Here is a 16603-nt window from a genome sequence, read left to right on the forward strand (position 1 = left end):
AATTAAAAAATTTCCAGGATACACTCTGTTTATAATTTTTTAAAAAGCATTTTCTGAACTTTGCGATTATTGTCAATAAATTTCAGGGACAAACTTTCAGCTACGTTGGAATTCAGAAAAGTGGTACTTTTGTTCAAAAAGATTTATATGTAATAATTTCTAGAATCACCAATCTTTTCTAGAATTAAGTGACAGAGCTTAAATAATAGCACACATTGACCTGGTCAAACTTAAAGGATGCAACGCTGTAAAGAACAAAAGAAATCTCAAAGTAACCTCAAAAATATTTTGCCAAGTCGAGAAAAGACAGCACAAATGCGAAACCATCAAAACGCCAACAAAGGTCAAACATTCTTCCAAAACGCTCATCCCAGAACACATCACTACGACGGCGTTCTGGCATAGGGGTAGCGCGTTTTCCCCGTGAACTGGGCGTCCTGGGTTCGAGTCCCGATTTAGGCATGGTTGTTCTTCCGTTGTTCTATCTGTGAGATGTGTGAATGTGCCCTCCTGTAAAAAGGGGTTGTGCAAGTTAATGAGTGATGCGTGAGTATCAAAGTCGTTCTCTTTGCCCTAGTTGGCGCTACTATAAAAACAACAGACGCTCCCCGACCGGCTTAAATCGCTGTCTTCGTAACAGCGGGGTTGTCCATGTCAAGTACCATAAGAAACAACGACAACACATCACTATATCCATGCTGGTTTATTGAATGAAATATTAATTTATTGTCTGAATAGTGACGATTATCAAATTTCGAGACCAAATGCTTTTCTTTTTGTATGGCACGAGAGCCGCGGTCGTCTGGTGGTAAGATCTCGATTGTGAAACAGGAGGATTTCAAGTTCCTGGCACAATTCCACCGAAGAATCGCCGTGTAAGAGGGTTTGGTGCACGTTAAATCCATCAGGGCCAAACGTTGGTCCGAAAGTTTGGAGAGGAGGATGCCAGCTCAGGTGTCGTCCTCGTCATCTGATAGCGGTTCAAAATGACGAGGTCTGTCCCCAAACAGCGTAGTGTTGCTTTAAAACGAGGCGTTAATATCACTTAACCTTTGGTATGGTAGATGACAGCGGCTTTAAATAACGAATTTTTTCCCGAAATAGCTGGTAATGCTTGGAAGAAGGATGTAAATGCAGCTAAAATTAGAAATAAAACTTCAGGTTGAGGCTGAATTATTATTATTATTATTGCAATCTAAGATTTATTATTATTATTATTATTTTTAATTTTGAATAATGTCTCAAATGTACTTCAGAGTTCCCAAGCTCTCTTCAGAACTTTATTCGTTCATCTCTCCAGGACAGTATGATATGCCTATTTTAATGCATGGTGTGTTTTTAAGTTAATATCAGTGATCTGGTTGGATTAATGTGTATTCTGAAGCAACATGAAAGATAATTTGAAACTGATCTGGTAATTATTACCCTTGGTCAGATAACGGGAACGATGCTTAAGCCGGAGCTTCAATCTCAAAAACTCCATTCAGCACTAACATGCACCAAACCAAATATATGGGCAATCATATCAGCAAAATTGGAGCTCTATCCCGTGATTTTTCAATTCCGAATCTGAACCAGTAGCAATCGCAGACAGCTTTAAACTTTTTATAGATTAATCTTTCCAATTGCCGAATGTTGCAAATTGTTATTTAGATGCAACATTTGCCAGTTAGGGGTCTCTATGATACGGCTCTTTCATTTCTCCATCCAATAATCGACGTTTTCAGATTAGTTATATTAACGTCCCGTTTTAAAGCAACACCACGGCTATTTTGGGACGGACCTCATAATTTTGGAGCCGCGGTTAGATGATGTGAACGACACCTGAACTGGCACTCCCCTCTCTCCAAATCCGCACAGCAACAGAGGGAGGATATTTGGCTGCGACGGATTCAACGCGCACCAGATCCGCTTACACGACAGTTCTTCGGTGAAATCGGTTCTCGAACTCAAACCTTCCGATTCCGAAAACGAGAGCTTCCTACCAGACCATTACGGCCTTATGATCTTTTTAGAAGAACATGTTAATAGCATGAAACTGAAGCAAATTATTACATGTTGTTGTTGTTGTTTATAATGGCACTTGCCATGGACAAGCTCGCTGACGAAGTCAGTGATTTTAAGCCAAGGGAGCGTCTCTTGTTTTAGTACAAGGGCCAAGAGTACGTCTTAGCTACTGACGCATCACATTCGCTTGCACAACCCCTTTTTACAGGGGGGCACATTCACACCTCTCACAGATAGAACAGGAAGAACAACCATGCCCGAGCCGGGACTCGAACCCAGGAAGCCCAGGTCACGGGGAAGACGCGCTACCCCTATGCCAGGACGCCGGCTTATTACATGTGGATTCAATCATCATGGTTCAATGCGGATAACAGCATTATGAATAGTATTTTCTATTAGTTGATGTATATAGTATAATGTATATAGTATTTATTGCATATAATATATAGATTTATATATTTTATGCAATAAACATTGAGTTTGAAAGTAAAAAATATATATTTTTTCAATAAGCATCCATAATTCTGCCATTTTCATCCACAGTCTGCCAATTCGACAACCTCTGGTCTGAGTGCTCGAGAATCGGCTAGTGATGTGGGTGGATTGTGATAAAGACGGTAATCGGCCACAACAAATCATATCGATACTGTTTCCTTCATTGGTGGAGAGGTGGTTGGCTGTACACAACAAAAATAAAAAACATCTGGAATGATATATTGGACTACTAAAAGGTTATTATAGGTCAGAATATTATTTAAACGAAGCGAATTGTTATTTATATGCAATTTTCCGTTGCTTTAACTATAAGACATATCTGGAAAACAAAGTTTCGCTCGGCTGTTGTTGTTTTTTTTTGTAAAATTGTGTTTTTTAGGATGAAATATTTAGATACGAATCACCTACTGATTACATATGAATATTTTTCAATTTTACCTACATGGTAAAATTGAAACTGGTCATTTAAATAAAAAAAATCATGAATGCACTTAGTTTAACTTATTATTCCAAACAACCTGCTATATTACAGTATTCATTTTACTGTTTATCTATCATTACTTATATTTTTGAACTTATTCTCAGTTTTACTATGCTGAAATCGGGTCCGAGATGCGCTATATGACATTGTCAGCATGAGAACAGTTACTAGTTTAATTTAGTTATATTAACGCCCCGTTGTATCGCAACACTAGGGCTATTTTGGGACGGACCTCGTCATTTTGAACTGCGGTCAGATGACGAGGCCGACACCTGAGCTGGCACCCCCCTCTCCACACCGCACCGCACCACACCAGCGGGAGGACGTTTGGTCTGAAGGATTTAACGTGCAACAGGCCCCCTTACACGACGGCTCTTCGGTGGAATCGGGTCACGAATCTGAAACCCTACGGCACACAAGCCGAGACCTTACCACCAGGCCACCGCGGCCTATGAGAGCAGATAGAAAAAGGCTGTATTAATTTGTTATAAAAAATATTTTTTGTATAAAATAGTGTTTTTTCAGGAAGAACAGCTATATATATAAATCTAAAAAGCGAAACTATTAAAATAAAGACATAAGTGAAAAAATAAAAGAAAAAATCGAACCGAGGACCCGAATCATTCATGTTGTTCTGATCACTATACTGCACTGCCCAGACTTCGAAGCGGAAATTTAATATACTTATTCTAATAGTTAGTTATAAAAAAATTGTTTGTGTGTACAAAATCGCGTTCTTTTCAGGAAAGACATATATATAGATAAACTTAAAAAACAAAATATTATCTAAATATAAAATTTGATCCAAATCGTCAGAGCCGTTTCCGAGATACACGAAATAAAATATATATATATACAGGAACTGCTCCTTTTAAGTAATAAGATTTACACATTAGTCCACGGAAACAACAAAGTAAGTTTGAACCCGCAAATCACTACATACAGAGTTAGAAGGTAATTAATTACCTTTGACCTAATTATTAAAAGTCGAAATACAGTATCTTTGTATCTCACAGTATCTTAAAAAAAATCATCCGTTCTTATAATTTTCTCACCAAATTAGAGTTCTTAGTAATTTTCTTCTTCAGAAAGTTATTCAAATTTAAGACGAACAAAAAAGCGTGCCGCAAGGGAAAAGGAAATATTTTTGACGCTCATTTTGCTGTCAAATTGTGGCAACCAGTACATAAGTGGTCGAGAGCGGGGCAAAGAAAACTGAAGTGTGAAGAGCTTCGCGTTCTTTTACGTTGTTTTCTCGTTCTAAAAGGGGCTGGAACCCCTTTTTTATGTTTAACTGTTGCGCCTCTCTTTAGTAAGTTTTTAATATTTACATTTTTATATAGATTATATCAATACAAATGCGATCTATCGATTTCATAAAGTTTATTCGAAACATAACCAGTCGAATTGTGGAACTTTGTTTTCTATAAATTTTAATTACTGTTTTTATTTGTGAAAATAATTTAGCCTTCATATATCGTTACCATCAGCATATTTTTTGGCGACAAACTTGAAGGAGGAACTGAAAAACTTGATTTTTCAGATTCGATAGTTTGCGTTTGTGTCGATGTTATTTCAAACTTAGTAATAGCTAAATTCAGAAAAAAATGTGCTTTAAATTTGAAACAAAGTAAAGGAAATACTGTTTATTTTAATTAAATATTACATTTCAGTGCAAATGATTTCATACTAAAGCATGCAATTCAAGATCTCGGCCATTTTTTGATTGCAGAACGTTTCAAAGTTCTTTTATTTCAAATCTTTTATTGAGACTTCAAGTAAATGATCTTGCAAATCATTCAACAGCTGTATATAATTTTAAATTGTGTAAATTTTTGCTTACTAATATCAGAAAAATTTGTTTCAAAGTTCAATAAATCCTTATTAAAATTAAGATGATGCATAATTTGTATGTAAATATTCGATTTTTATATTTCTTAAGTTATTGAATACAACTAGTATAGTCAGTCAAACGTAAGACCTGGATTACTCGGGATTTATTTTCGTAAATCTTGTTGTGATAGTAATTTAAGCTCCATTATTTATATTTTCATGCTAGAAACGGTTGATTTTTGATAACGAGATACATCAAATTTCGCGAATTTTAGAATCTTGCACGCATCTTGCTTCATAAAAAAAAAAAAAAAAAAACGCCATGTCACAACATAGTAACTTCTTGTGTTATTCGGTAGGAGTATTCATTTTGTTAAGTGACTTTAATGTCACTTATGTCATACCTTATTATCATAAGGTGTTACTTAAAATTATAACGTTATCTACCAATGAGTATCCATCGGAAATTTTATTTATCAAATATATTAGCTGCTTTTGGCGACCAGCTGTTCCCCTATCATATTAGTGGCATCAATTTAGTTAATTTATTTGAATTTTATATAGTCGCAATAAATAACATCTTTATTTAAGGTGTATGTTAGAATTTTGCGCAGACCCTCTTTAGTTTTTTTTTTTTTTTGACAATTATTTCTTTCTGGTATTGGCAATATAAAGAAAATATTGTAATCGTCAAAAAATTCAAATTCGAGATTTTTATGAATCTCCATGTTTTAGATTTCCCTGACTTCGAAAAAACACATTTTTAGGAAAATTCTGTCAGTTTGTCTGTGACAAAAAAAAAAAAAAAAACTCAAACTGTTTGTATACAAAATTCAATCCATTTAGCTCAGTTTTTACACCAAATTTGTATATTGATGTCAAATTGTGAACCAAATCTGTTCTGTGAAAGTGTTTTTGTCCGTTTGTTCGAATATAAAATAATTACTAAAAAATAAAATTCATCACCTACATATAGACACCTATTAAATTTTGAGCCAAATCCAATGAAGGGTTAGCTGTCTTTACTTTCAGAAACATGTAAACGCGATAATAGTCGCAATGGCGTAAATATATTAAATTTGGTCTGAAATTTTTGTAAAGTGTAGTTCTGTGCCAAATTTTGGCTTCAGTCAATTGGGGAAAAAAGTTTTTAAAACATAATTGGATTTTCAGATACTATTGACCCTATGTTAGAGATTAATCGCCAAATAACTCGCCAAGGATGACACCATAAATTCAGTAAAAAGGCTAAATTTGCGCCAAAGGTTAATATTCCGTAACTGTTGTACGCCAATACCACGCTAGGCTTTCTCTGGGATACCTTAATTACAGAGTATGCGAGAAAGTTTTATGGAAACCATTCCCACTGGTTTTTGTCCCAATCCACATAAGGGAAGAAATGCCTTATTTAAACATGTTCAAACTGTCTTTTTAAATTAATTGTTCATTTGATATGAACAAAAATCAAATGCGAAATCTATACTTAGATTCTTCTGCCTATCATTTGCGTAAGGTGAAAAAGTAAATTGAAACAAATAAGGGAAAAAAAAACGAAATTCTATTGGCAATTTTATTGATATGTTTGGGAATATTTTAAAATTTTGAGCGTTAAAACGTACAATCTTGAAACCGAACGTGTCCATTCTTACATCTGATCGTTAAATCGAAGTTGGCATTTATGGCTCCCTAATTTGTTTTACATTGTTCCTCTTCACCTTTTGTTTTGTCCTTTTTATGTTTCTGTATTTCTCCATACTGACCACTTGCCCTGGCAGCAGTTTGAAAAAGTTCTATAAGAAAAGTGTTGATTTCTTTAAGAAATGCGTTTTTAGAGGTATATTGAAAATCTAAACTTGTTAAAAAAATTGTGATATAAAAATCAAATTTTAAAATTTTTAGACCCAAATAAAAAATGCATTAAATAAATTGAAATTTCATTTGCATATATATATTAGTTTTTCTATAAGTATTTTTACATATTCTCATGATTCATTTTGGTTTTCTTATAATAATGTATTAAGATTAATGATTTTCTGATGTTAACTTCCAGATATTGGTAATTTTTTTAATATATCGATGGATGCAACTTTAAAAAATCTTGTAACTTTAGTCTTTAATACTGAAAATTATAAAAATTACAATTAAATTAAAAATTAAATTACCTTCACGTCTCATAATATCTGCGACCTAAAATTTTAAATAGATCAAATCTCAATCTAAATATTTATATTAATATTAGTCGGTGTTCCTGCGACTACATTGCATTTATTCTTAATGTAGAAAAAAATGCATATAATTTTACAATGTATATTTTGTCTTAATGAACTTCTTAGAAAACTTCTCCAATTTGAATAGTAATAAATACTAACGATTTCGGATAAATATTGGTAAAGCAGAAACTTGAACACTGGCAAAAATGCGCGAGTGATAGATGTAAATCATCGATAAAATGGGGGGGGGAGCATTATGAACTGTTTAAATTAACTTTGAAAAATTGATTATAATTGGAGAAATAGTTTTCCTGTGAGATTTCCTGTTCTAATCTTTTATATTAAGATGGTATCAAAATTTCTGTGCAATATATTCCGAAATATGGTAGGAAAATGTGATTTGATTCTATCTCATCAACCCCTTTTAGAATGATGTAGCATTTTTTTTTTTGCATTAATATCATTTCATTCGTACTTCTCTAAGCTCGTAAGCTCTAAACGTTTTGTCATCTTTGTCACGGACAAACGGATATAATAGTACAAATGTTTTTCGAACTCGGTGAGATTTAAAACATCGTGATCCAGCAAAATTTCGTGTTAGATTTTTTACGATTGAAATTCTTTTTCTGTACTTATACCAGAAAGTAAAAATGCTAATTTTTATATTTACACTTCCAGAAGCGATGAATTTCATCACAAGCCTTGTTGGTCTTTCGGAAATCGTGCTGTTCCTCAGCCTGCAGACTCGACTTGTGTTGTCTGAAGAAAATAGGACTCAGTCTTTGAACCTCGCACCGAGACTAGCGAACTTCAAAACCAATGTCCACCAGCTCCTGGAGGGAATGAGAATTCGCAAGAAACGATGGTTTCAACAGCCGGATGAACAGCCGGCCAAACCAGGTGAGAGGGGTTATATAAGTTCTGTTTTTTGATGCATTTTGGTGTTCCTATAAAGAGTTTGTTCTGGACAGAACGCAATTCAGATGGTACAGAAAGTGTTTCAAAGGCTTCCTGTGCAAAATTTTTGTTGGCGATCAGATTATAAAGTTTTTAGCCGTTAGGTTTCTGGGGGCGGATCCACAAGAGGATAGTGAAAGGAAGGATAGATTTGCAATAGAGGAGTTATAGGAAATGGTTGATGCGTTACATAATCGGTAATGGATATAGCGCATTGTACAAGCAGTAGCATTTTTGTTATATTTTTATGATTGACTCCAATATATATTACAATAATAGTCCTCAAATGAGATGCCATTTAATTTAAATGAGTGAATTCAAAATGTAGGAGCATTTTGGAAATGTAAAATATTTTGTGCAGGGCACAGAATTTAAAACATTTTATTGTCGGGAATTATAATTTTGATAGGCTATTGAAAAAATCTATCAATATTGCAAATATAACACTGCTGTTGTGTCAAGTCTTATTGTTTTAATGAGTAGCACGAATGAGGTCTCTTGCTAGAGCTTAACTCTTGACACTCGGATATCTTTTCTCGGGTGCTCTTCAAGAAGGTGCTTGATTTTGATGTTTTTAATAACTTTTATTGTTAAAAATATCTGAGTAGTTAAGAAATGAAGAATTAACTTTCGGGGAAATTTAACTTACCCAATTACTTTAAATGAGTACATTCGTCAAGGAAAAGATACATTTGCGTTATAACGAGTTTGTTCAATGATAATTATATTTATATAATTGTTTTATATTTACATAATATTTGTAACATATATGTTTATAACTTAGATACGCATTTTCCGAAGAGATTGAAACAGTTAACTATTAGTTAACAAGGTGATTTTTGAAAGCAATAAGCTCCTTGTATTAGGTGAATAATTATGCATCGAATTACTTCTTCGAGTGCAAAGGGTTAGAAAACTCGTGCGCCACAATAATTCTCAAACCAATCATTCTTTCTGGATTTTAAACTAGGGTGGATATTGGGTATCTCGTGGCCCCAAACAGTGCACATTGAGGGCTCTTTTCAACGCTAGTTGATTTAATTTCACATTTCAGCAAACTTTCAAGTTAACTTGTTAATTTATTTTAGTTCAACTTTTTAGTTTATTTTTTCTTGGTAGTTTTGTCCAAATATCAATGTTTTTGTTTTTAGTATTTATATCATAACAAAAAAGCTACTGTACAAACTATCAACTGACGAATTTTGAAGCATTTAGTTATAAGAAAGTGTAAGGAAATAATGGGATTCTAATATAATTAAGAAAATTTGTCCAATATAAAAAATTGAATTCATTTATCCATGTATTCTGAAATTTTATTGAATGTTTTTATAGTTCTCTATAAACACACATTAGTCTTAATATTTCATTATTCATAAAATTTGTATTTGCAAAAATTTTTGCAATTAAGCTAAAAAAATTTCTTAATCCTCTTAATTGCACTCCTTCCTCTCTAAACTTAGATTTCAGCAGCTGCCTAGTAAGAAATATAGAATGATTTTTTATTGCTTCATTGAAACTTGCTCTAAAGGTGGGTTCACACGAGGCCAACTATTGCGCGCAATAGAAGGTCACGCCTACTTCAGGAAAATCACGTAACCACAATGGGACAATGGCAAATGGTTGTCCCGTCGAGACAACCATTTGCCATTGTTCCACTGACGTTGTCCTCGTGTGAACAGTTGAGACAATACAGAGACAACAGTAGAGAACAATTGCGCGCAACTATTGGCCTCGTGTGAACCCACCATAAGAAATGCACAATGTCTTCCACGTTTTAATTTGAATTCAAATTTAGGCCAATTTTTTTCTTCTATACTGAGAAGTAATGAATTTTTATGAACTATTTTTTCAGCTTGCTCATTCTTTGTATTTTTAAGGAAATCCGAGTCATCAGTTGCGAGTTGGAACCTTGGCTCAAGAATATGGACTATCGTACCTATCTGACTTCAACTTGACGTTCTGGATTTCATTCCAACATCAATCCACGTACCACATCCTTGTCGGCACTCAGCAAGGGAGCATGATGTTGTTCGAGATCTCTGATGAGGACGATAGGGAAGCAAACACGGTTGCGCTGTCGGTGCAGGAACACATTGCCTCTAAAGCAATGGTAAGTCTATACATTTTTATTTTCTCATATACGAAGTGCAGAGAATCTCCACGCTTCAGACCTTCATGAGCTCGAAAAATATTTTTGGAAAATGTATGACACAAACGCTTTGATATAAATAGATGGAATTTGATATACGGTTTTTAACCCAAATTTGTAATTTCCTATCCAACTGTGAGCAAAATACTCAGAGGAGGTCTATTAATCCAGCTGTTTGAATATAACTTAACATAAATACAAAACAAAGAGCTAGATAAAATTCTATGAGCAATATTAACATCTACAATCTAGATACCTATTAAATTTTGAGCCAAATCCAACCAGGAATTAACCGCCTGTCTATGCTTTTAGAAACATCTAAATGCAATAACTTAAATGTATCAAATTCGTTATGTGATTTTTGTGACTACAAGTGTAATTTTGTATCATATTTCTGTTTCAATCGATTGTGAAAAACGAATCTTAAAAGAAAATGACTTTCGGGTACTATTTACCACATACCATGGATTAATCGCCAAAACATTCGCCAAGAATCAAGATAGATTCAGTAAAAATGCTAAATTCACCTCACAAGTTAATATTTCGTAACTATTGTACTCCAGTGCTATATAAGGTGTTCTCTGGGATAGCATATTTAGTAGAGTATGCAAGTAAGTTGTGGGAGACCCTTGCCGCTAGTTTGGGAGGCGATTTAATTTTAATATTTTTCTCTTGGCAAAAACAAAAAAGGATCACCAGCAGAATTATATAATAAAACCAAATTCCTTAAATGTGCACGAAATTCGATTATTTAACCACTTGGGGTGGGAAGAAGTGCTATACACGTCGAGATGCTTTTATCACAGAATCGCCAACGACGCGCTACACACGTCATCAGGTAAATGTTAAAGATGTAAAAATGAAATTCGCGACACATTGATATTTTTTTGCCGGAGCAAAAAAATCCAAGAGTCGATGTCAATCTTAACCACAATAATTTTGATTTTTATAGCTGCCTACAAATTGCTATTCATATCCAAAATTGTTTTTACATGGCCACTACCCTATGAGATAAATACATTGTAAGATATTTCCGCAATATTAGATATCTGAATACCTGACAATATCCAGAAAATATCGTTAGAATATTGCAAGGTATTTTAGAATAGAGTAGCATATGTCAATGTCAAACTCCAAGTTTTTATATAGAATGTAAAAATTTGTCCAAAGTTGAATGATGGATTGCATCATTTTGGATTTTAAACTTAATCGGATACACGGAGAAATTCATTCTATGAATGTTCGATTGCATCATTTTGGATTTTAAACTTAATCGGATACACGGAGAAATTCGTCCTATGAATGTTCGATTGCATCATTTTGGATTTTAAACTTAATCGGATACACGGAGAAATTCGTCCTATGAATGTTCGATTGCATCATTTTGGATTTTAAACTTAATCGGATACACGGAGAAATTCGTTCTATGAATGTTCGATGTTTTACATTTTTGGATCGATAAGCCACCTTTCCACAAATCTTCCTCATTTAGTCCGTCGAGCTGCGTTGATTTTGATTAACATTTTCACTCAGAATGATGGATTTGTTTTCTAGGCCTTTTCTTATTTCGATGAGCAGTGGTTTGTTGTTCTGCAGTCTTCCGGAGAATTAACGTGGCTACGCTTATACCAAAAAGTGAACCGAGGCCTGGAAGGTAGACAAATGATCGTCTTGGATGGCGAATCGGATTTCGACATGGCAATGATAAAAGGAGTTCATTATTTGGCTGTTGTGACATATAGGGCTGCTGTTCACCAATCCATGTTGACGTAAGTACCTCTAAACTACCTTCACATAATTTCGGAACTTGGAGCCACACTTTTGTCTAAGGCTGTTGGAAAATGTTTTCTACCAAGCAGTTTAATATGTAAATATTTATTGTGAGGTATTTAATGCCTCTTATAGGAGCTTTTTTAGGAACTATAGAAATCGAAAAGTTTTTCCCACAAAATTTAGAAATCAAACTACCAATAGGTTATTAATTGTTATAGCAATGCGCCAGCAACTAACACCATAAAGGCTAACTCGTAATTTTGCCGAATACTTCGATAAAATAAACCTAAAGGTTTCAGTCCTAAGTGCCTTGATTTTTTTTTAATTAACTAATCAAACTGTCTAATATGCTAAATGAATTTTTTCCTTAATCCAGTCTCAAACAAGATTTTAATATTCCATTACAAAAAAATGGACACTTAAATTGTCAAAGAAAATACTGACTGCTGAAATCTTCTTGAAACTTCCCGAAAAAATTATGCTACGCATTCGAAATGTATTTCGAATGTAAAAAGTGTATTGGGTAGGTAAATTCCTACCGGAAGACTACCTATTGCAATGGTTTTCATGACACGACTTCAGGAAATCGTCCCTGGAACCCTAAACTACCATTCATTCAAAATTTTATATACGAGTATAACGCTTTCACCAAGTGAACCAGAAAACTGCAGTCATTTTGTTTGGATTTTAACTGGCTTGGAATGTGTTGCAAAAAAAATGTAGAAACCTCGGATGAGTTAGTAAATAAGTCATAGCTCAAAGGATGTTTAATTGGCTGTGGTGGGGGTGAAATTTTCATTTCGCTATAACTTTCGTAATATTGAAGATAGAAAAATAAATCTAATTAGCAAAATTAGCGTCTGATTTCAACGAACAACTTTTGTATTTAAAGTTTTTCGATGACTGCAATGTCTTAGAAGTTAGGAGCTTAAGATTGATTTTCAAAACCTAATTTTGCCTGAAATTAGATTCATGAAATATTTACTTAGATGATAGGAATCTATCTTTGCCTTCTAGCTTTTTATGTGATGGAGTACTTCCATATAATTATCACGACGGAGAGACCTAATTTGGGAATTCTAGTGAGTAGAGAGAATGAAAAGCAGAAATTAAGACATTGATTCTTCTCCATTATGTCAATTTAATATTTGTGAAAATACCTGAAAAATAGAACCCTAATGAATCAAAATGTTGGTAGTAATTTTTGAAAGAGTATGGGACAAAACACTTAAATATGCTTACATTTATTTAGATGAACATTATCATCTCTGCCTAGACAATCTGAACATCTCCGCTTAGTGACAAAATTCTACGTTTGGATAAATTCGAATCGTAAAGCTTTGTATGTCGTCAATTTTATAAAAAAATGTAAAGTTATTAGAAATATACATTTTTGGAATATCTTAAACACGTCAAGACGAATTCAGCCACTTAATTAAAAAAAATATTTTTTGAGAGTTTTGCCTTTATTTTCAAGCCTATTTCTGTTTTATTATTCTTAACCACCAGTATTAATTTAATTAGAAACAAACTCCTGTATTACTTTAGATGGAATAGCACCAGAAACTTCAAGGTTGTATTATCCATATGGATTTTAAAAAAACTAGCAGTTCCCGCACAACGTTGCCCGTGGCATAACATCTAAGAGGAAAAATTAGCTTTAGACTTAAGTCTGACCTCCACCCGATATGACATGGGAATGTCATGTGGAATCAAAAATATTTAGAAATCATCAAATAATTACAAAAAAAAAATTATAACACATATTCAGAAATATTTAGGGCTAAGCTTTGATATCCAGTCATTTTGCGCCTTGCGAGGTTGGCACTTTTGCTACCGCTACCCTATTTCTGCCTTTCTCGCCACATTCGGCCATTTCGCTAAAATCTGTCGATAAATTATTTTTTGGAGAAAATGACTAAATATCAAAGCTGTTCCTAAAGCTGAATAACATGGGCATTGTTCCTATGATGCCTCGGTGTCAATTTCTGTAATCCACACATGGATCCAAATTCAGAGCGGAGTACCCTTTTTCGGACCAAACATCAGGAACGATTGTTCTTTCACTTTTCCTGTTCTCAAATTTAAATGTCTTTCTCTGTCAGCAGACAGTCGAGATTCGTTACGTCTCTGTAATTCAATTGCAGTGCGATTTAAAGAGGCAGTTACTTCGTTCAGTAGAAGACTCTCTTTGAAGGAAATGAGGATATTCTTTCTATGATATTCACTAATATAACGTTTCTTTCCTCTACATTTGCATTATCGCTCAACAAACGAAGCGTTTTGGCATTTAATGTGCTCCGTCCAAGTTTGAATTTCCTGCTTTGGGGATTTGAATCGCTGCTGTTCAAAATTGGAAGTAAACAAAGAAATGTATCTTATGTGCATACCACAGCTCTTACTATTTGAACATGCGAAGTTTGCGATTTCCGTTCATGAGTGGATAAATGCAAAGCATAGATATTGCTTTACGCATGCTCGAATCGTAGTAAGAAAATAATTAAAATCGCAATTATAACTTTTTATTTTGATATGACTTCAGTATACTAAAACCTTCCCCAATAAATGCCCTACAAAATGGTACAAATATCGCCAAAATTAAGTATTTCTAGAGTTTTTAGGGTTTCAATATACAGACGCTCTCGGGTAACTTCATTATATACTATGTGTAACGGCAAATAATTATTAATTTTTACAGCATATAGTATAAGTTTTTAAAGCATTGTTGTAATTTTTAAATATTTTCCGTTAACTCATTGCAATAATATTTTTGGCTGTTAACTGTAAATATCACCTGATTTGTTGTGAAAAACGTGCTCGCGCGCAGATTGATTCTGGCGTTGCTGTGGTAACCTGCAAGACATCCTGTTCTTTTGGTAAATTGCTGACCTGCAAGAGTCAGCAATTTACCAAAAGAAAAACCAAAAACCAGGAAACCTAAGTTTAAGAAAGAAGAATCTAAGAAAGTTACTAAAATTAAGAAACCTGCAAAAGCGCCAATTAAATCGAAAGGCCCGCCAAGGTTAAAAAATGAAGCCCTAAGCGGAAACGTAAAAGTCCGAAGCGATTACCAGACGTTAAGAAGCGGAAAGTCACCAGGAGTCCAAAGCGACCCTCAGCACCTAAGAAACGAATATACAAAACTCCACCAAGAAGAACCAGGAAACCATCTAAGAAAGTTGCCAAAATTAAGAGACCTGTAAAAGCGACAATTAAACTGAAAAAACCGGCCAAGATTAAAAAATGAAGCCCTAAGCGAAAACGCACAAATCCAAAGCGTTCACCAGCACCTAAGAAACGAAGATCCAAATCTCCATCAAAGGAAGAACCAAGAAACCTTCTGAGAAAATTTTAAAATCTCAGTTTTGCAGCGGCTATGTCGTCATGTGTTCTGAAAGCCTTTTCTGGCATAGATATATCCTTAGTAAGAGACACTGCAAGCAAATTTAATCAAATCCTTGAAGAATCATTACATGCATTATGTAAGTTAAAAGTTATTTTTGTTTATTTTCTCCTTGGGTTCCATACAATAAGTTGAATTTAATTGCCAGAACATGCCTTTCCATGTATTTTCTGTGTATCGTAACTTTGTTATTGGCAAGGGAGTAAGTAATGTAACAGCAAATAATTTTTACAGCATATAGTACAAGTTTTTAAAGCAATGTTGTAATTTTTAAATATTTTCCATTAACTCATTGCAATATTTGTGGATGTTAACTGTAAATATAATCTGATTTGGGATTAAGTGAAGAATAGTGTGCCCCCGAGTTTGTCGTCAATATTACAACCCATCGGATCGTTCTTCTAGCAACCTTAATGCTGTTTTACAACTTTTTGCAATGGTTGAGTTGTATATAAATTACAACTATATTATGAAAAATATTTAAAAAAATATCGATTAGATTTTAATTTTGTTCTTTATTATAATTAAAAATGGTACGACCGGAGTTTAACCTCCTGCGTGGCGCAATTTTCAAAAATCGCCAACTCACCGACAACGGTCTTGCGCTGTGTTTTGTGAAATGTACAAAAGCGAGGGAGCAATGTCCAATCATAGTGTATAATAAAGGCGAAAGATAATAGGTATGCCAGTTTGGAGGTTGCCAGCTTTGGCGCGTTATCGTGATTTGGTGAAGAAGGGGGTTAAATTCCGATTCAACCTTAAAAATTTATTAAACAAAGTTAAGCTTATAATTTATTTTCTTCTTTTTTTAATGTGAATTCGAACAGAAAATATTTATTCTTTTGCAATTTTTAATTCTCAGTATGCGCTTTAAAAAATCGTCTGCATTCTCACTTTAAAAGACAGCTGCAGTGGAATTCTTCGCAGTTCTCGTAATTCTTTTGGTGTTCTAACGGTTGGTTCTCTTCATAATTTGTTATGGTCGGGAGTATTTCGAACCTATAGAATGGATGAAGGGTGTTAAATATATATATATTTTTTACGAGTTGATGAAGTTGGGAAAAGGGTGTTTGTTTTGAAATTTTGTATGGAGAATGTTCCTTCTTTCTTCGTTCTTTTACTTTTGGTTATGTACTGTTTCTGTTATCCACACAGTCCTTATGTTCAATGTGCTAGCGAAGCCGTAGGATGTTTTTTAAGTTAAAAAAATTCTGCCCGGTGCCTTCTACAGACGCCTTCAGCATCTGTAGAAGGCACCAGGCAGTATGGGAAAAAATACTTATCAGTAAAAAGTC

The 16603-nt window shown here is 34.0% G+C and overlaps 1 protein-coding gene across 1 annotated transcript in view; it reads left to right on the forward strand.

The window, feature by feature from the left end:
- The first annotated feature begins 6633 nt into the window (after window positions 1-6633).
- Window positions 6634-16603, forward strand: part of LOC129969446 (uncharacterized) — a 92124-nt gene continuing 82154 nt past the window's right edge. The window contains exons 1-4 of the mRNA XM_056084019.1: window positions 6634-6650; window positions 7705-7926; window positions 9861-10093; window positions 11687-11901. Of these exons, the coding sequence (XP_055939994.1) occupies window positions 7710-7926; window positions 9861-10093; window positions 11687-11901 (665 nt within the window). The 5' untranslated portion in view covers window positions 6634-6650; window positions 7705-7709. The remainder of the gene's footprint in view (window positions 6651-7704; window positions 7927-9860; window positions 10094-11686; window positions 11902-16603) is intronic.

Source organism: Argiope bruennichi, chromosome 5 (genome assembly GCF_947563725.1).
Source record: "Argiope bruennichi chromosome 5, qqArgBrue1.1, whole genome shotgun sequence".
NCBI classification, from domain to species: domain Eukaryota; kingdom Metazoa; phylum Arthropoda; class Arachnida; order Araneae; family Araneidae; genus Argiope; species Argiope bruennichi.